The sequence below is a fragment of the Carettochelys insculpta genome, chromosome 17 (genome assembly GCF_033958435.1).
Source record: "Carettochelys insculpta isolate YL-2023 chromosome 17, ASM3395843v1, whole genome shotgun sequence".
In the NCBI taxonomy this organism is placed as follows: domain Eukaryota; kingdom Metazoa; phylum Chordata; order Testudines; family Carettochelyidae; genus Carettochelys; species Carettochelys insculpta.
In genome coordinates, this window is record NC_134153.1 from 5239166 (window position 1) to 5259088 (window position 19923).

At 49.8% G+C, this 19923-nt stretch overlaps 1 protein-coding gene across 1 annotated transcript; it reads left to right on the plus strand.

Moving 5' to 3' along the window:
• Window positions 1–5689: 5689 nt before the first annotated feature.
• On the plus strand, window positions 5690–19306 carry LOC142022154 (tripartite motif-containing protein 54-like). The gene is made up of 9 exons (XM_075011702.1): window positions 5690–5862; window positions 7162–7333; window positions 8596–8691; window positions 9929–10162; window positions 10784–10806; window positions 10907–11031; window positions 12663–12961; window positions 13599–13952; window positions 19211–19306. The coding sequence occupies exons 1-9, from the start codon at window positions 5690–5692 to the stop codon at window positions 19286–19288; spliced, it is 1554 nt and encodes a 517-aa protein (XP_074867803.1). The 3' UTR covers window positions 19289–19306.
• The last annotated feature ends 617 nt before the right edge of the window (window positions 19307–19923 follow it).

The window sequence follows — 19923 nt, forward strand, 5'->3', positions numbered from 1 at the left end:
CATCTGGGCATTGTTGGCACATGATGGCATATATGATGTTAGTTGAGGAACATGAGAGTGTGCCTGTGATTCTGTGAATAACCTGGTTAGGTCCAGTGATGGTATTCCCAGAACAGATATGTGGACAAAGCTGGCAGTGGGCTTTGTTGCAAGAAAACATCCCAGGACTGGTGTTCCTGCAGTATAGACTGTGGCTGTTGGGGAGAATCCCCATAAAGTTGGGAGGTTGCCTGTAGGAGAGGACAGGCCTGTCTTCTGGGGCCTTCTGGAGTGTGGCATCCTGATTAAGGGTAGGTTGAGTTTTGAGTTCCTTATGTTATACATGCAAAAATGTAGGCAAGCTTAAAATGTTAAACGTGTAAAATGCATGAAGACAAATTTTCAAGAGGGGAAAAAATGGAAAAACCTGCTCATGAGTGGCCAAAATTGTTGCATATACTTACAAAGCTTTACCAGGAACTGCTGGTTTTCCCAGAGTTGTATGTGGGAAAAGTAAATTGGCCTGTCTGTGAAAAAGTGAGGTTTCCACTTTTGCCTTAGGTACATACACTATCTGAGCACCTCTCATTCTTTTAATGTATTTATCCCCACCACACTCCTTGTGACATAGGGCAGAAGTTGAGGCAGAAAGGATAAGTGACTTTTGAAGTCCATTCAGGAAGTCTGTGGCAAGGACTTAAGCCCACCAAACAAAAGTCTTGGGTCAGGGCTCCAGCTGTTGGATCATCCTTCCCCATTCTGTGCATTTGTACGACTGTCTTCCTGGCTGGTATCAGAGGAGTAGCCGTGTTAGTCTGTATCTGCAAAAACAACAAGTCCTGTGGCACTGTACAGACTAACAGATATTTTGGAGCATAAGCTTTCGTGGGCAAAGACCCCCTTTGTCCTGACTTTCACTCCTGAACCTACTTTAGTTAAGCCAATTTTATGTCATGTTTGATTTCAGGTTTCTTAAAATGCATGTTGCCCTTCACAGCAGGAATGCGGCAAGCTTCGTTTTCCGTTTCAAAATCAAGGCTTTATTAGCAACACGATCAAAACACAGGTACTACAACATATCCCACAATGCACTGCACATATTAAAGGGGGAGTTAACCAGTGTTTCAAGATCAGATTGTTTGCTGTTTAGATGAGTGGTTCGTTGTTGGGCTTTTTAGACGTTCACTGTTTATTGAAAGAGCCACATGTGGCTCTGGAGCCGCAGGGTCCAGACCATTGGGTTGGGTAGATGGGTTGGTCATCCCCCACATGTGAGTTGTAGGACAGTGGGTGTCACCCCTCCCTGCTTGAACTCTAAAGCCTTTAAGTAAGACTCTGAATGTGAGTAATATTACTAGGTGTTCTGTATTCAGTATAGGGAAATAGGGTCACCCTGCTACTGCCTCTTCTGTAAGTCACAGTAACATGCCATGCAAGGTCATGGTCAAACTTTATCCTTCAATTAATTCACTGCTGCTGTGGTAGGGGAAGCCACCATTTACCCTCGCTCATCTCGTAATCAAACTGCTGAACGTTCCCCAATGCTTCTGTTACGTGCTTGTCATCTCTCATCATTTCTATTTCAGCGGTGCCCAATGCTCCCCAGTTGGAGGTTAGGACAAGGATTAGCAACCTTTCTGAGGTGGAGTGCTGAATTTGACTTTTTGACTTCTATGGACAGTCCGAGGGCGGGTGATTCTTTTTAAAGTCACCAACAGTCCTACTTACAACAGCTTCATTTCTAAATTAAGATGCAAAGATTTACTGTTTAGGTGGTGGTTGGTAGTATTAGCTGGTCTTCCAGTAATCCACAGGCAGCCTGGCTTTGAGCAAGCTCATGGGGGAGGAGAAGAGGGACTGAGCTCCTGACTCGTGTTGATGAAAATCAGCTCGTGCGCCATCGTTGGCTGACATGCTGGGGGTTGCTGACCCATGGGTTAGGGCTTCCTTGCATGAGGGAAATCTTGCTCCCAAGAAGCACAGGTGTACTGCATCCCTGCCTGGATGTGTGCACCCAGCGGAGTGTGAACTAAGTTAAAAAAGCAGATGTCCTTCTGAGCTTCACCCTATAATGGGTGTCAGCTGGGTCACATGTGGAGGCTGAGCTGTGAAGTCAGACCAAATGAGCTTTCTTTCCCTACAGGGATGAGCAAGAAATTTAGCCGTAACCTGAGATGGGAACAACCCCAGTGATCAAATGTCTGCTGTCCTTAAAGTGGAGCTGCAGAAAGCTCCAGAGACTACCTGGGCAGCAGCTGCATTCAGCTGGGCAGCAGGCTGTTTTCCTCTTCCATTGCTTCCTCTGCAGCCCCAGTCAGTGGTCATAGAGGCTGAGCCACACAGCGCTTCCTTTCTCTGTGGCTGGAGTGCTGCTGGGTTTAGGGGGCTCGGGGAGAAGCAGGGCTTGCACGTTGGCTTCCGTGTCATGTCTATCCAAATGGAATACAATTCCTACCGGAGAGATCACCCCATCGACAGCCTGGAGAGGCAGCTGATCTGCCCGATTTGCTTGGAGATGTTCACCAAACCGGTGGTGATCCTGCCTTGTCAGCACAACCTGTGCCGAAAATGTGCAAATGACATATTTCAGGTGAGTTGTCCCTGTGTCAGCCTTTAACTCCTGGGGAGAGATTTTAGTATTTGTTTTGACTAACTGACACTGCAGGGGCCTGCAGCGCTGTGTGCAAATAGGAAGGAAGAGGTCACACAGGATTGATTTGATTGATTGATCAGCTGGGTAGGGAAGCACCTCCAAATTGTCCTCTTCATTGACTCTTTCTAGCCGGCTATATTTTCATGTGCACAATCCTCTTGGCAAAGGACTGAACTCCTTTTCTGCGGGCCCCAGGGTCAGGACCCTTGTTAGTTCCCTCAATCAAGAGACCATGGATCCTCAGAAGCAATAATTTGAACAGCCCAGTTGGCTGCGAAGTATGAGTGAGCAAATCCCCTGGGCACAGGTGAGGAGCAGAGGCACCAAGAGGTGAAATTAATTGGCCAAGATCACCCAAGCGGCCTTTGTACAGCAGCGGGACTAGAATGTTGATCGACTGAGTTCCAGCCAAGGCCCCTGACCGCAAGACCATAGTTTTTACTTCTGTCCCCTCTTTCCCCTTCCCTCTCACAGCCACCTAAAAAGGAATAGTCTATACCAAGGGTCAGCAACCTTTCCAAGGCAGAGTGCCAAATTTTGACCTTTTGACCTCTGCGTACGGTCCCAGTGCTGGTAATACTTTTTTAAAGTCACTAATAGTCCTACTTACAACAGCTTCATTCATAAATAAATGAAGCTGCAGAGCTTTACCGTTTAGGTGGTGGTTGGTAGCATCAGCTAGTCTTTTGTTAATCCACAGGCGGCCTGGCTTGAGCAAGCTCCCAGCTGCATGGGGGAGGAGGGGCCCGGCTGAGCTGTCACCTTGCGTGCTGATGAAAATCCTCCTGTCTGCCACTCTTAGCACCTGTGCCACAGGTTGCTGACCCCTGGTCTATACTTGTAAAGTTAAAGTATAGAAAGCTTGAGTGGAGAGTTTAGACCCAGCTAGTGTCACACGGACAGCTGGTCCCCCTGGTCTCAAGAGACCCCTGGACCTATGTCCTTTTTAAATATATGAAAATGCTCAGTGTTCCATTTCTGGGACTAAATACCATAAAGAGGTAGGTCTGTGATGGTTGTCTGCTCAGGCACTCTTAACAACTAGCGGTTGTTGTAGAAACGGGGAGTCCTGTGGCACCTTAAGGATTTAACAGCTTTATATGGGCATCGGCTTTTGTTGGCAAAATCCCACCTTGTCAGCTGGATCATTTGCGGCTGCAAAGTGACGTGGCTACCCCACCAATAGTGTTGTAGAGATGTTTCTGCTGAACTGGCCTGTAATAAAATGCCTGCAGGTTCGTCAAAATCAAGCAACGGCTTCATGAGCAAAGAGTGAGAAACGTTAACCTCAGTGTGGATGAGCTGTCACTAGACACACTTGGCATCAGTTGCTCCTCATGTCTATTGACAGCTCAGTGTAGAAACTATTCTAAGGTGTTGATAAAGAATGGGCTGGCACATTGGTGGGGTCAGTCGTTTGCTTTGCTGGCAATCTGGGTATTCAAAGTAACACGTGGTCTTTTATAAAGATATCACCAATGAGACAGGGCTGTAAGACTTACTGCGGCCATTTTACAGATGGGAAGATGGAGTCATGGATGGGCAAAGTGATATGCCCAAGGCTACGTGGGAAACTTTTTCAGAGCCATGCTCCCACTGTAGACTCTCTTAATCCTGTGTTTAGGTCATGGGGGAAAAAAGATCTCCCTCCACATAAAGTGTTAATGTTATCCAGCGTTTAGCGAGGCTGGCCCGGATCATAACACACCCTGAAGTTTTAACAGCTTTTAACTCCTTCCTTGCTCTTTGCTGCTGAAGGGCTAATTTTTTATTCGATTGAAATTAATGTAGAAGAACAGAGGCCAATAAGCTAACATTTCAAGGGAAGAATTTCCTTCTGGCAGCAGCCCCAGAATTATCTCCTTGAGTCAAGTGCAGATGGCCCTGCATAGCGGATGGGTTATGCATGTTCTTATTCCAATCCTTCTGTTGTCCTGGGGGATTTTCATCACCTGCCTTTGGGCTATAAATATCTTGTGTTTACTGTTAGTGGCTGCCCTGCAATCCCTCTCTTTAAAGGTATGCTGTCGTCTTTGCTTCCTGTATATAACATACAAAGGCTACGTCTACACGTGCACCCAAATTCGAAATAGCTTATTTCGATGTTGCGACATCGAAATAGCCTATTTCGATGAATAACGTCTACACGTCCTCCAGGGCTGGCAACGTCGATGTTCAACTTCGACGTTGCTCAGCCCAACATCGAAATAGGCACAGCGAGGGAACGTCTACACGCCAAAGTAGCACACATCGAAATAAGGGAGCCAGGCACAGCTGCAGACAGGGTCACGGGGCGGACTCAACAGCAAGTCGCTCCCTTAAAGGGCCCCTCCCAGACACACTTTCATTAAACAGTGCAAGATACACAGAGCCAACAACTAGTTGCAGACCCTGTATATGCAGCACGGACCCCCAGCTGCAGCAGCAGCAGCCAGAAGCCCTGGGCTAAGGGCTGCTGCCCACGGTGACCACAGAGCCCCGCAAGGGCTGGAGAGAGAGTATCTCTCAACCCCCCAGCTGATGGCCGCCATGGAGGACCCCGCTATTTCGATGTTGCGGGACGCGGATCGTCTACACGTCCCTACTTCGATGTTGAACGTCGAAGTAGGGCGCTATTCCCATCCCCTCATGGGGTTAGCGACTTCGACGTCTCGCCGCCTAACGTCGATTTCAACTTCGAAATAGCGCCCAACACGTGTAGACGTGACGGGCGCTATTTCGAAGTTACTGCCGCTACTTCGAAGTAGCGTGCACGTGTAGACGCAGCTAAAGAGACACATCTCGTAGAGCTGGAAGGGACCTTGGGAGGTCATTGAGTCCAGTCCCCTGCCCTCTTGTTAGGACCAAGCACCATTCACTTTTTAACCCATGTACCCCAGATCCCTAAATGGCCCCCTCACGGACTGAGCTCACAAGCCTGGGTTTAGCAGGCCAGTGCTCAAACCACTGAGCTATCCCTCCCTCTCTGCAACAGGTTTGCAGTGTGTGCTTTGGGCCATGCAATTCCTACCAAACCAGTCTGTGGCCAGCTGAGCAACCTCCCTATAGAGGCAGCTAATGCAAATCCTTTTTGTGTTTCAGTCTCGTGGGACAACTTTGGGCTCCGCGGGTCGCTTTCGCTGCCCATCCTGTCGCCACGAGGTGGTCCTGGACAGGCACGGTGTCTATGGCCTGCAGCGGAATCTGCTAGTGGAGAACATCATCGATATTTACAAACAGGAGTCGGCAAGGTGCCCTGACAGCAAGTTAATTTCCCGTGTGTGTGTGTGGGAGCAAATCCGTCCATGCAGCCTGTAGGCACTGTAACGTGTCTCCTTGCAAAACGTTGTTTAGCCATTAGAGGTCCCCATGTACCGTGCAGAGCTCTAGATAGACTCCACTCCCTAAGAAAGAAGCCAAAGCTAAACATCAGCCTGTCTGGAGCCGGATTGTGACTATAGTTGTATTTTGTTTTCTTGAACCAGTGCATCCTGCATGAGTGCTTTGATTCCGTAGTTTGCAACAGACTTGACCCTGCCTCTGTGTAAATGAAATGGCAACTCTCGATCAAATGTGCCCACCTGTTAAGTCCAAAAAAAGTGTTTTTTTTCCCCCTGTCTGTTAACTCATGGCAAGATCTGAGAGAGAAACCTGGGTCTTGTCTTTTTCTGCATCACCCTCTTGTACTACAGTACTGGTTTTATAGGCTCAACAGGCCCTTGCCTCTAGGTGGTTTTGCACATCTGCAAGTAGAACTTGGCAAACAACTCTTCTGAAGACCCACAAGTAGGAAGAGAACCTCCTCCGCTCTGCAGGGCTAACAGAATTAAAAGACAATATGGGGTGGGGGGGATGAAGGGGTGAGCAGCTTCCTTACTGAAGTCAGCAGATCTGGAGTGCTGGTTGGTGGCGTAAGAAGATGTAATTTATGCAAGTGTTCCCTGGCTGTACGTACACATCATGAAAGATAGTCCCTGCCCCCAAGTGATTACAGCTTGAATAGTCAAGACAGACAAAGAGTGGGGAAGGGTTTGGCCCTTAGCGGAGGGCTTGGGAGTTGAACTGAGGTCTCCTGACTTCTTAAGAGCAGCCAGACTGGGTCAGACCAAGAGGCCATCTAGTCCAGTAGCCTGTCCTCCAACAGTGGCCAATGCCAAATGCCCCAGAGGGAGTGAACAGACGGGGTGGTCATTGTGAGCCCTCTCCTGTCATCCATTTCCAGCCTCTGACCAACAGAGGACAGGGACACCATTCCTGCCCAGCCTGGCTATCAGCCACTGATGGTCCTCACCTCCTCCTTCTACCCACTAGATGCCACCTCTCCTTATTCCTTTCCTGTTCCTGCTAGTTCTGTAGCTCTCTGTGCTAACAGAACATCTGGCTGCAGATGGCACTGCTCACCGCCTTGCTTTGCCACCAGCCGGTTTCCATTACCCTGGGTCTCAGCACTGATATCTCGGCATGTGGCATCTGCCCTGTTGAGCACCAGGTCTCAGCATGGGAGTGGAACTAAAACTAAAACTTTCCACCCTCCCTCTTTCCACATGCAGCTCCAGGCCTTTGTTGAAGACAGAACACCCGAGCTGCGAAGAGCACGAGGAGGAGAGGATCAACATCTACTGCATGACGTGTGGGGTGCCCACCTGCTCCCTCTGCAAAGTCTTTGGGGAGCACAAGGAATGTGAAGTAGCCCCCCTGTCAGATATCTACATGAAGCAAAAGGTTGGTGTCCCCCGGGCCTTTTGCTCACAGGGATGCTTGGTACCTGGAACATCACTACCAGGGTGGAGGGGAGGGATCTGGGCTTCTCATTCTCGCTGAGCATAGCCTCCAGTGTCTGCCACCCGGATTTTAGACCACATGAAGGTTTAAAAGGATGCACACATATCGGCAGCTTTCACATTGCATCTAGTGTTGGCCACATCCTCTGGTGCTGAGTTAAATGTCCTTGTTAATTCTCTCCACTAGTACATAGGGGCTATGCAGGACATGAAAACATGTGGACTTGGGACAGTGTGTGGGAGGAATCATTAGGAAGGTGGGGCACACAGAGTACCAGTCTGTACCTTCTCCCTAAGGAGTTCAAAGACCTTTGTGCTCCTTAATGAACCCTCTCGAGAGCCTCACAGGGAGCATTACTCAGGCAGGGAGGTTAGCCCATGACTTGCTCAGTGTCTTACAGGTGGGTGTTGGATTGGGCACAGCAGGGCTCCTGGTTCCCAGCCCTACTCTCTCCCTGGCCCTGGGGTGCGAGAAATTCTAAGCCAGCCTTTGGGTTTCAGGGAGAGGGGTTGTCTATGAAGCAGAGTGTGCTGTGGTCAGATAGACAGAGACATGGAACATAAGAACAGCCATGCTGGGTCAGACCAAAGGTCCATCTAGCCTAGTGTCCTGTCCTCTGACAGGGGCCATTGACTCAGAGGGAATGAACCAAACAAGTAAGCAAGTGGTCTATTCCTTGCTGCCCATTCCACGCTGCTGGCAAACAGAATCTGGGAATACCATTCTGGCCCATCCTAGTGAAGAGCCATCAATAGACCTATCCATCATGAATGTATCTAGCTCTTTTAAAAAACCCTATTATAGTCTTGGACTTTACAACATCCTCTGGCGAGGAGTTCCGTGGGTTGACATAGATGAGTTTTGAGTGGGGGCAGGAAGATATTGATACCAATGCAGATATTTTATTTACCCAGCACCCCCAGAAGAGGTGCTTGGAGACTCCACACCAAGGTGACCGCACAAAGCCATTCCCTCTGGTCTATGCAAATGTGAAGTCTGCCTCCCACCACAGCAGGTGCCAGTGCTAGGAACAGAGCTAAGGAGACCAGGGTGGTAGTGAGTGATGTCATGGTCTGTCACAGCAGCAGGCCCATCAGAACATGGACCAGCTTCATCTTCTTCTGGTGTCTCGTGAGTGGCTGGCCGTGTTCTCAGTGCTGAAAGGTAAAATCTGAGCTCACTTTCTCTCTCCTGCTGCCCAGGCTGCGCTGACAGAGGGGATTGGAGCCCTGGTTGCCACCAATGACAGAATCCAAGCCTTCATTGATAACTTGCAAGGAACGTGCAGGAATATTGAGGTATAAAAAGCAATTCCTCAGGATCCTTTCTAGGGAGGAGGAAGGGGGGGATGAGCCCCATAAAACAGGTCTGAGCTCAAAGAGGGGCAGTTCTTTGGGGCTAGATAGGTTGGAAACCTTGCTGTTGGCACAGATGCATTCTCAATTAGTTGGCTGCATTCAAAGATGCCTTAGCCTGTCAAAGCCCCTGTCTGTCCACCATGGACACCAGCTAGCTCACGGCAGGAATTTGCTGGGGTGTCCTAATCCTGTTTTCCTTTGCACTGTAATACAGTGAGCAGTGTTTTCCTGTCTCACTGCTGCAGTGCTAAGTTCTGAGGTACCTTCCAGCTGAGGCCTTCTAAGGGCTCTACCAACAAGAATGAATTCAGCCTCCCTATGAGGGAGAGAAGTTCATTATCCCCCTTTTTAGCTGGGGAAGCTGGGAAGTAGTGGAGATGGATCTTGATCACATAGTGGGATTCGCCCCATGGAGGCTGACCCCACACCAGGAGTTACTTGGGAATTTTCTGTCAAAATGAGCTGTAGTTTCAGCAAATTCAAAGGTTTTTGCTGATTTTTGTTTTTACTCCATTTTTTAAATTTTCCATGGGGATAAACAGTATGAAATATTTCACTTTGCTTTCATTCAACCCTGCCTGAAACATTCGGTTTGGTGACCTGACTTGCACTATTTCATTTTGGCTTAGTTCAACATTAGACTGCATTTGCGCACAGAATTGTGGAGTCTTTGGGGAGATATAGTCTGGGTGTTTCCTGCTCTGACTCTTCCCCAGAGGGAAGGCTTCTTGTCTGGACTTCATCTCCCAAGATGCACCATGGTCTCCTCTGACAGTTGCATGGTGCAATATAGGAGTCACTTGACTGTGGCACAGGACATGGACTCCAGAAATATTGCCCAATTGACCTTTTTGGGAATGTTTTATTTAACGTTTTTTTAACTACAACAAATGTCAAAATATCAGACCTTCTCATGAGATGACCATTCCCATTTTCACTCAGCTCTGGCCAGAGATTTGTGTTAATTACAAAATCATGCTGCCTTCTGTATAGCGGTGAGGGACGTGGGAATCCTTTTGTTTTGAAATGCTCAGTCCAAATGTAAGATGATCCACTATTCCTAAGAAAACAAGTAGGTTCGTGACATACTCCTCACCCCATGAATCAGCTGCTCAAATCCATGTTTAATCCAAGCCAGTTTGGACTAGGATTATGTTCGCTGTAATCCTCTGAGCAGGACAATGGCAAGGCCCAGAAGCAGGCTCTGTGTGAGAAGTTTGACCGCATGTATGCCATCTTGGAGGAGAGGCGGAAGATCATGCTGCAGAGGATCACTTATGAACAGGAGGAAAAGACCCAACACCTGAAGTCCCTCTCCAGGTCATACAGTGAACACATCGAGTCATCCTCCAAGCTGGTAGATGCAGCTCTGCAGTCCATGGAGGAGTTGCAGATGGCTGTCTTTGTGCAGGTAACACGGCAGGTGGCAATCTTCATCCTGGTCCACCTGGGGTCTCCTGTTGACAAGGAGGACCAATATGCTTTGCTTCCTAGAGCCGAGAGAGAAACAGAACAGGGGGATGTCATGAGTAGGACAAGACCGGCTTTAAAATACAAGCAAATGTTAGTCAAAGCACACTTGGCGCCGTGGGAATGGAATCATGTCTTCCTTTCCAACCAAGGCCTTGGTAATTCGGAGTCACCCGCTTACTCGGAACCCTTCAGGCCCAGCAGGGTGTGGCCCTGGATTAAGGAGTGGGCACCACTTTTAAGGCAGAGGAAATTAAGCTCTTGGGCAGACAGCTTCTGTCGCAAAAACCCTCTCCCCAGCCAGGCATGAGGCGAACATGTTGGCTGGGCTTTGTGGATGCTTATTTTGTGGGTTGACAACTAGGTCACACCCCAAGGGTCTTGTATTAGGTTACTACGTAACAGGTATGCTTCAGGAGAGGAATGCCACCTGTTGTGTGTGTGTGGGGGGTGGGGGGGTCTCCTCCTCAGCCTACACAAATTACCCGCTTTTTTATCTTGATTTATTTTTTCTGTTCCCATAATGTCACCTCTCTTCCCCTCTCCGTTTCTGGCTGTGCAGAATGCCAAAGTTCTCATACAGAAGTGAGTAGACAGCTCTATTTTTATATTTTGCATTCTCACCCCAATTTCTCCATGGGACAGGATCAATCCTCTGCCACTGTATCTTCCCTTCCCCTCCTAGGATTTCCGAGTTGACTGACAGCCGGGAGGTGGAGCCGTTGGAAGCGGGTTATGACAATATGGAGCACTACACAGTGGATTTCAATGCTGAGGAGCGGGTGCTGTATCAGTTGGACTTCATTAAAGGTGAGAGAGATGGTCTGGGCTGCTCAGAAGCAGGAGCCTCGCACAGAAGGGTTGGCAGGTCTGTCTGAATGCTCGTGGTGCTCCAGTCACCATGATCTCAGGCTGCATCAGCCAGCACTGAACCCTCCTCCTTCTTTTGAGTCTAACATCACATGTCCCAGTTGCACCATCATCTCTGTTTCCCTGGTCACTTGTTTCAGCAGGCAGAACGTACTCCTGGGCATGAGCAAGGGTGTCAGGACCCAGCCCTCCTCCTGTCTTTAGGTTGGGGAGAACCAAGAGCCCTTCTTCTGGCATTGGAAGTTTGTCTTGGCTGCACCTCCTAGAGGCCTGTGACTGATCCTCTGGGAGCTTCCTCCCTGGGGTTCTCCGCTCCATGTCCTGGGGTGGACACAGTTGAAGTTCAGGGCTGGGTTCAGTGGGTGCATTTCTCATGAGTGAGAGAAGGAAAGAGACTGAGGGACGGAGTGGGACAGAGATGAGCATCCCCACCGAAAGGGGCAAAGGGGATAACTGCCCTGGGGCCCGGTGATTCAAAAGAGTCTGGGGCTCTCAGCTGCTGATGCTGCTACTGCAGCACTAATGGGGGCTGGAGCCCCACACCCTTTAAATCCCTGCCCCATGTTGCATGCTCCAGAGCCCCCGGCAGCATGTTCTGGATGGCACTGAGGGTTAGGAGACGCATGCGGAGAGCTGGTTGCCCCAGCCCCGCCCCTTCCACTCAAAGCCCCGCCCCTTCCAGAAGTGCCGAGCTGCCCCTGCCTTGCCCACAGGCACTGCAAGTCTGTCCAATCCCCTGCTGTTGAGCACAGAGAAGAAAGAGACTTAGTGGAGGATGCCACTGACCCAGCGCCTCGTGATATTCTTGGGCTGTGTTCGGTTGGGGAACCTCTTCCTCCCAAGGGAGAAGCACCCAGGATTACAGCCACGCCCAGCGGGCTTTGGACTGGGTTTCCGTCTCTATTCCAGGCTGGGTCCAGAAATCCAGCCCCGCTTACTCTGACCCCCAAGTTCCTTTGAGAGGGGATCAGGAATCCAGTGCAGCTACTTCCCCGTTGGCAGAAGCCCCATTTACATGGTTCTCCGCTGGAGTCCCTTCCAGCCAGACAGGCACAGCCGTGTGTTTTCAGTATTCGCCTATTGCCCTGGCAGTTCCTTTGCTCTGAGTCATCCTTAGCTGACGCCTCTGCCAGCATCCATGGAATAAGGATGTTTGTGCCCCTCCGGACTAAGTGCTGTCAGCATCTCTTCCACCTTTTCTCACTGCCTGTGTTTCCCGTAAGTGGAGCGCTTTGCTGGCCTCCCAGGAGAGATGCAGGGGCCACCCAGCTGATTAGCAGAGTGCCCACAGCTGCCAGCATTTGTCCATTGGTGGTGCACATCAGCACATGCTGTGGCGCACATAGCAAAATTTATTCTACCCATGGATGGAAAAATTAGAGGGAACGCTGCACGTTGCCAGAGCCATAAGCAACACTTTGGGGGGGGGTGCACTACCTCCTATGCCACACCAACATTTTAAATGCTAAATGGGGTTTGCCCATATGCCCCCTGCCCCTCTGGGTGGCCCTCCCTGCACCCCTCCCCAGCAGGAACCAGTCACCTCGGCAGGGCTATTTATTACCTTGCAGTTGAGGAGTCGGAAGAAGGGGCAGAGGACGGGGAGGAAGATGTTGTGAGTGGGGATGCTGATGGTGCAGCAGCAGCACCCGTAGCAGGTGGCGAGGGCGGAGCAGAGTTCCTGGCCCTCCCTGGCACTGGAAAGGAAGAGGCGGTGGAAGGAAAAGCCCCAGTACTGAAGGAGGTGGGGAGCGAGACAGCTGGTGGAACCGATGCCCAGGCGAAGCTCCAGTGTTCGGCTCCAGCTGGGGAGTTGGATGTGCAGGCTGGCAAAGAAGCAGCTGAGGGAGCCCCAGGCACCAACCAGCAGGTGAGGGCTGAGCACCCAGCAGCCCCATGGAAGGACCCACTACATGCACTTGTCTGAGGGGTTCATCCTCTCAAAAACCAAAGACGCACGCTTGTGTGCAACACACACGTGAGTGTGTGTGCACGGCCGAGCACGTGTGACAGGTCAGTGCTCACATGGGTAATACAATCCGTGGTAGGCTGGCCTAAGCCAATGGCCTCCTCTATTCCCGACCAGGATCCCCACCCCATGTAGTAATACAGAGGTGGTTGGGAGTCTCTTGAGACCTGTTTGCCCCCCACAACTGAGCCCCCTCCCATGCTGGCATGACAGTGCTCTGGAGGAGCTGCCAATCCGAGGGGGCGCAGCCGTTCAGGACGACTGAAATCCTGCCACCTGTCTGCACTTGCTCCTCTTGTAGATGGTGTCACTAAGTAACCTGGCCCCTGCAGACACCTGGGGAGCAGCACCTTTCTGACACAGCTGTTAGAAATGGAACAAACAGAGTCCAGTCATTAGGCCCCTCTGCCAGCCACAGCCGGCAGGGCTGCGATGTGACAAGGTTTCCATAGGGCAGCCGGTGTAAATTCCTTCCACCCACAAGTGGTTCACCTCCAGCTTTTCTCCTGGCTTCCCTTCCCTGGTGTTTGCTTCTTAGAAGGATGCAGCTGTCTCGGAGGAGGAGCTGAGTGCCACAGCATTGGAAATGCCAGCGGCTGGGGCAGATGCCGCCTTCTCTAACAATGCCTGGCAAATGGTCTCCCCAACTCTTCCCATCCAAAGCGATCCCAAGGAAAATGCCCTTGAACTTCCGGCTGAATCAGCAGCCCAGGGCAGGGCAACTATGGGGCCAGAAGAAGCCACTTGCTTTGGCCCAGCCGAGACACTCAGCACCTTGGACAGCTCAGCTGGGAACCAGAATGGGACTGACTCCTCCTGCGGAGCTGGTCCCACCCAGGGCAGTGTGGAGGGAGGACAAGTGGCGGCTGACATGGCTCCTGTCTCCAGCCAGGTGGGTGAGATCCTGCGGGTGAGGTTAGGTATTGTCTGCTGACTTTGCAGCAGTCGGTGAGTGCACACGAGGGCTGGGACTAGGTCACCAAAGCAGTTCGATGGGAGATGTGCAAAGCCGACTGCAGAATGGCACAGCAGGAGTTGACCTACTGTAAATTGTATTTTCAGCACTGCTGGAGGTCAACAGACACACTCCCCTGTTAACTTCCCCTAGGGCAGGTCTACACCACAGTGCAAGGTCGAAATAAGGTACACAATTCTAGGTACATCTACACGTACCAGGAGATAGATCCTGACTGGGCCAGTCTTCTGGGATTCAATTTCATGTGCCTAGTGGGGATGTGCGAAATCAAACTGTCGGGGGCCCGACGGTCACCCCCTGTACACCTCGTTATCATGAGGAGGAAGGAAGGTCAGTGGGAGACTTTCTACTGTTGACCTCCCTCTGGGAGGACAGCCAGATAAGCCGATCCTCTGTAGATTCCAGCTTCACAGTTGCTGTAGCTGGAGTTGCATATCTAGGATCGACTTTCAGGTCTAGTGTAGATCTGCTGCAACTAACCTTTGTCTGACTCTGGAGCTGGGGAGAATTTTTCATCCACTTTTTTTTTTCTTTGTGGAAGTAAAATGCAAATTGGCATCAACCAAACATGGTGCGAATCTGTGTCCGTTTCACCTCAATGGTTTGTGCTGAAAAATAAAAGCTGCAAAATAATTCCAACATTTTATTGGCCATTTCCCAAATTAAATGCTTTTGATTTGAAAATGGCTTTTTTTGTTTAGAACTGTCTGTTAATGTCATTAAGAAAACAATATCAAAATATTTTTAAATCAGCTTGACACTGAAACGAGCCATTTCATTTTGGTTTGATGCAAGACATTTTGGTTTTGTCTGATTATGATTATTTCATGTCCTTTCTGATTCACTGAAAATTTTGGATGTTTTTTCCAGAGTTTGACCCAAAATAACCACCCCGGCTCCATTTTTTTCTATTGTCAGTGAACTGTAAAATTATTGTCTTACAGCTGTAAATGTAAGTGCTAGGAGTTTCCTTTGTTGCTTGGAAAATGTTCTAGAATCTTTAATTTGAGGTAGTCTGCACTGATGGGAGAAATGGGATCTTGATTCCATGTCTTACCCACAGAAAGGCTCTGATGCCAGTGCAGCAGCTGTGATGGGTTTGGCCTCAAAAGCTGGTGTAACTTATGTTTTTAGAGCCAAAGGGGAAAGCTGCTGGCCATCCACACAACAAGACCCTGAAGATGATGGCAGGGAAGAGAGTGCTAACCCAAGCATGACAATTATCCCGTATCAGTTGTCACCTTTCATAGATTAGTCTTCTCAGTTTTCACACCTTGCACTTCTGTAGGCACTTTGCCACATGCCAGAAACTATCCTCAAACTGCTTGAGAACTAGAGAAAAAATAGGGCTTGAAGGGACCTCATGAAGCCTTCAAATTCAGCCTGCCCCATGGACCAAGTTATTCCTGGAAAATCTTTGTCCAGGCTGTCTTAAAAACCACCAGTGATTCCACAACTTCCCTTAGATGCCTGTTCTCGGGCCTCACGCTCCTTAGGTTTGAGCTTCACTCTCCTCAGAAATAATTTCTTTTCTGTCTGAATTTATCTAACTTCTGTTTCCGCCATTTAGTTGCGCTTTACTTTACTCTGCTAGGTTGAAAAGCACATTATCAAATATTTGTTTCCCTGTAAAGATACTGAGATGTAATCAAGTCACCTCTCAAGTGAAGTTCCCTGGGAGCTGTGAAGCCCTTGCTTGGGCCTGGCAAGAGCTCTCAAGGCACCCATGCGAAGAGGAGGGGAATGTCACCCCACCCCCAACCTAGCTTTCAGTCTTGTGGATGGAGAAGGGACAGCTTGAAATAGGTGCCTCTCCCTGCCCCTCCGCCCCCGCCCCCCCTGTGTCTGTAGTGGCCTGGTCTTAGATCCGCAACCTACCTGCCATGGCCAGAGCAGCCCAGGTGGCCTGACTCTGGAGCTCCTGTGTCATGGGTGGAGTGGCATGCACAGCTCAGCCTGGCCCCAGACACTCCCAGAGTGGCCTGTTCCCAGACCCTGTCCCTACCGAGGCCCTTTTCTCGACTCCTCCTGCCATGTTTGGGTCAGCCAGGGCAGACTGAACTCTCCCTCCCTTGCCTCTGCTGCATCCAGGGCAGACTGGATCCCCATCTGCCATGGCTGGGGTAGCTGGACCACCCCACCTTGGCCAAGGCCCCTCCCTTCTGGGACTGGAGCCCCCATGCTATGGGCTGGCCCCCATCCTCCCCTATACCCACATACCCCCCCATGCTGTCTAGCCCCACCCCAGGCCTGTGCCTCAGCCACTGTGGTGAGTGCAAGGTGGCTCGACCCTGGTGCCCCCTGTGCCAGAGAAGGAGATTGAGAGAAGAGGAACAATGGTGGCGGGGGGTTTGAAGTGGATCAAGGGCAGGACTTACAGGGGGGTGAGAAGTGTCCAGACCCCGCCCCCCAGGCTACAAGGACTCACTTGCATGGACCAGCTTGTGGAACTGCTTGAGCCATGAGTTTGAGACCCCTGAGCTCGATCCTTAAGTTCCCTAGTATGGTTTTAATCAAGCCCTGCTGCCTTGAATATACGCAACTCATCCAAATATTCATTAACTGGGTCCTTCTTTCTTTTGACTGGCGTTGCCTCCTCCTTGGTGTCAACATTAATTGTGCTGAGTATCTGGTCCCTCTGAACCTTTTTGGTGAAGACTGACTTAAAATAGGCATTAAAAACCTCTGTTGACTTGATGTCATCATCAGTTAGTTCTCCTTCCTCACTAGATACGGGGCCTACACTTCCTTCCGCTTTCTCTTACTCCTAATATATTTAAAGACCCTCTGTTCGTCTCAGTGTGGCTAATACACATCCAGGTCCTTCAGAAGAACAGCCTCTTCCAAGAAGACCTGCCACTGGCTCCCTTCTAGTCTGTTTCTCAACTGGGAGATACTGGGCCAGACTGTGTGTGTAATTGTTCACCTACAAGCCATTGAGAACTTGAGGTGCACTCCTGAAGGGTTAAAATCACTGGCAGCTTGTAAATGGCCATGTTTTCACAATGAAACTATTCTTCCTGTCCTCAGTGGCAACAGCCATTTTTAGGAATTTCTTACATTGTATTTTACAGATGGGAAGAATATACTATTTTTAAAAAATACCCCAAAATAACCGCAAAGCATTGTCCCTGCAAAGGGAGCTGCTGTCTCAGAGACGATCAAACTTTTTCCTTTCTAGTCCGTGCAACTGGAACGGCTCTTGCCTGCTTGTCCTACTCCATGTATTTTTAGACTCTCTGATCCCATCTTATTCTTTCGGAGAGATTGTTATGATCTAATGATGCTCTGCACTTGGGCAGCACCTTTCATCTCAAAGGCTTTTGCAGAGCGGGGTGCTAGTGTCCCCTTCTGTAATGGAGATAATGAGGCATTGCGAAGACAGATTTTCAGACAGTGGTGTGCGCCTGCATTAGGTAACTGCTCACGCAAATCGCTATTTGGGTGGATTTGAACTAAATTACTCTGTTAGCACCCAACCTGTCTGAAAGTCCATTCAACCATGGACACTCAATCTGGGGTTGTTTAGAGTACAGTTACATGAGGGAGAGTGGGAAGGAGCGCGTGTGGATACAACTGGGAATCCTGGCTCAGGATCATCTCAGTATCATATTCTGTAGGGCAGTGGTTCCCCACCTGGGGTCTTCAGAAAAAATAAAAAAATAAGAGACAGACATTAAAAAAGAGCCTTGAAAAAGTTTTAAATAATTGCAAATTTGCAATCAATTATTTTTAAATTAACTGCCTTCCAATAACAGCATTAATGGCTGCCTGAAAATCTAGGTTGTGGTTTCCCTTTTCATTTAATGAAGTGTACAGTGGCTAGAATCTGCTTGGGGTGTGCGTGTCCATGAATGGTTTGGGGGGGTTGGTTGGGGAGGTCCATGAATAGTTTGGGGGCTGACTGGGAAAAGGTTGGGACTCGCTGCTCTGCGGTATGGTTCTTAACTGTTCTGTGCTGGCTCTGCGACCCCTTGCATGCAGGAAGCCATTGTTATCAATCAGAAACACTTTTTTCATATTTAACTATTTTAAATGCTAAATTTATATCCCTATTGTTTAAAATGCCTTTCCATTGTCTCCCCACTTTGGAATGAAGATAAAACCCCATTTGTACTGAAGATTGATATAAGCAGGAAAATACTTTGAAAAATGGTTAGTTTAATACAGACATGCTGCTTGCAACTGGTCTAAGCTCCATGTATGTCCCTGCAGCCCCCACGTAAGACCCCTCGGGCCCCCTGAAGAGTCATGACCCCCGCTTGAGAATCTGTGCTCTGTCCCTGGTTCTCTGGTCAGAGAGATGTACCCCATCTTTCAGTTTTCTGCAGGAATCATTTGTGTCTGAGCCAAATGATGTCCTACCCTCCAGCCTTGGCCGGCTGAAAGTGGAGTGGAATTCCAAAAGGCCTCTTGTTTGTGCCTTGAATGCTGATGTAAGTAATTTTTCAGTGGTCAGTGATGTGGCTTCACCTCTCTGTGAGACACGGGGAGGAGGGAGTTGGTACTCGAATGAGCAAGCTGCGTCAGCACAAAGGGCAGTTGAGAGGCCCAAGGAATATGGCATTTTATGATTGATTGCATTACCCTTACACCTAGGAGCCCTGCTTATGGACCAGGACCTTGTTGTGCTAGGTGCTGTACATATGCGACAGATTGCCCTTGCCCTAAGGAGTTTGCAGTATCCACAGGCACTCATTGACTTGTCAGACACATGCTGGATAACACTATCCTGCTGTGGGTGCAAGGAACTGGACTAGATGACCTCTTGACTCCCTCCCAGTCTTACAGCTCTAGGGATAGTCCCTTTCCCACTGGCTTTCCTATGCAGGAGGCACATCTTGCTGTTTGTTCTACATCCCCATCCATTTACCTTCATGTCCATCTGATTACTGCATTGTGTGTGTGCGCCTCATTCTCCACCAGGCTGTGGCTTTCTGCCTTTCCGCGCTGGCCTGGCTGATCATCCTGACGCGCCTTCTCTGGGGTATGACAGTGCGGTGTTTCAAGCCAGGTCGAATAGCCTGAACCACGGATGGTTCCTGAGCTTTGCCGGTCCCTCCCACTCTTTCTGAGAGCTGGTGGGGGGCGGGTGCAGTGAGGAGCCAAGCAGGTACACACTCCCCCTGGTCTCTGGGGTAGCACTGACTATACACTGCCTCCTGCTTTTCCAGTACTGCACTGTGCAGGATGGGAAGAGGGAAGACATCAGTGAAACTCCATTGGGGAGCCACTTCACTCCTGCTCTGTGATGGCAAGGTATGGAAAAGGTAAGTACAGAGCACAGTTCCTGCTATTTTTTCCCTTCCATGGGTAGAATAAATTTTGTTCTATGCACCAAGGCATGTGAGATGTGCACCACCAACAGAAACACCTGCTGCTAGCTATGGATGCTCCTCTAACCAGCTAGGCAGCACCTGAATTGCTCCTGGGCGGCTGCCCCACATCCTCAGCTTACAGGGGACACAGGTGCAGGGCACCTCCTTCCTGGGGTGGGTGGTTCTCCTTTGCCTCCAAGGCTTTGCCTGCCTTTTCATGTCTGCTAGAGACCCCCTTGGCTGGGAAGTGGGGCACTAGATCATTTGCACCTGTTTCTTCCCCCTGTGTACACTAGCACCCGGCGATTCAGGGGCATTGAACACCTACAACACCAACGCAAGTTGCTCAGCACATGTAACAAACTCAGGGTTAGTGTTTCTCATTTCTATGGAGGTTCTCTGGTGAGTGGGGCAGGAACTAAGCCTAGCCCATCAGAAAGGTCCCTGCTGGCCTCAGGCATCTGTGCCATTTGTGCTCTCTCTCCAGACTGTTTGTGGGGGAGAGACGGCGGCTGTAAATCAGCATTACATGTGTCAAAGAGAAGCCATAGGAAAGTTCTAACTGTTTA

Excerpts from the sequence above, each read along its gene's own strand:
- LOC142022154 (XM_075011702.1), top strand. The coding sequence starts at position 5,690 with ATGCAAATCCTTTTTGTGTTTCAGTCTCGTGGGACAACTTTGGGCTCC. Across the intron at positions 10,163-10,783 it reads AGATGGCTGTCTTTGTGCAG|AATGCCAAAGTTCTCATACA; the intron begins GTAACACGGCAG and ends CTGGCTGTGCAG. Across the intron at positions 12,962-13,598 it reads CCCCAGGCACCAACCAGCAG|AAGGATGCAGCTGTCTCGGA; the intron begins GTGAGGGCTGAG and ends TTTGCTTCTTAG.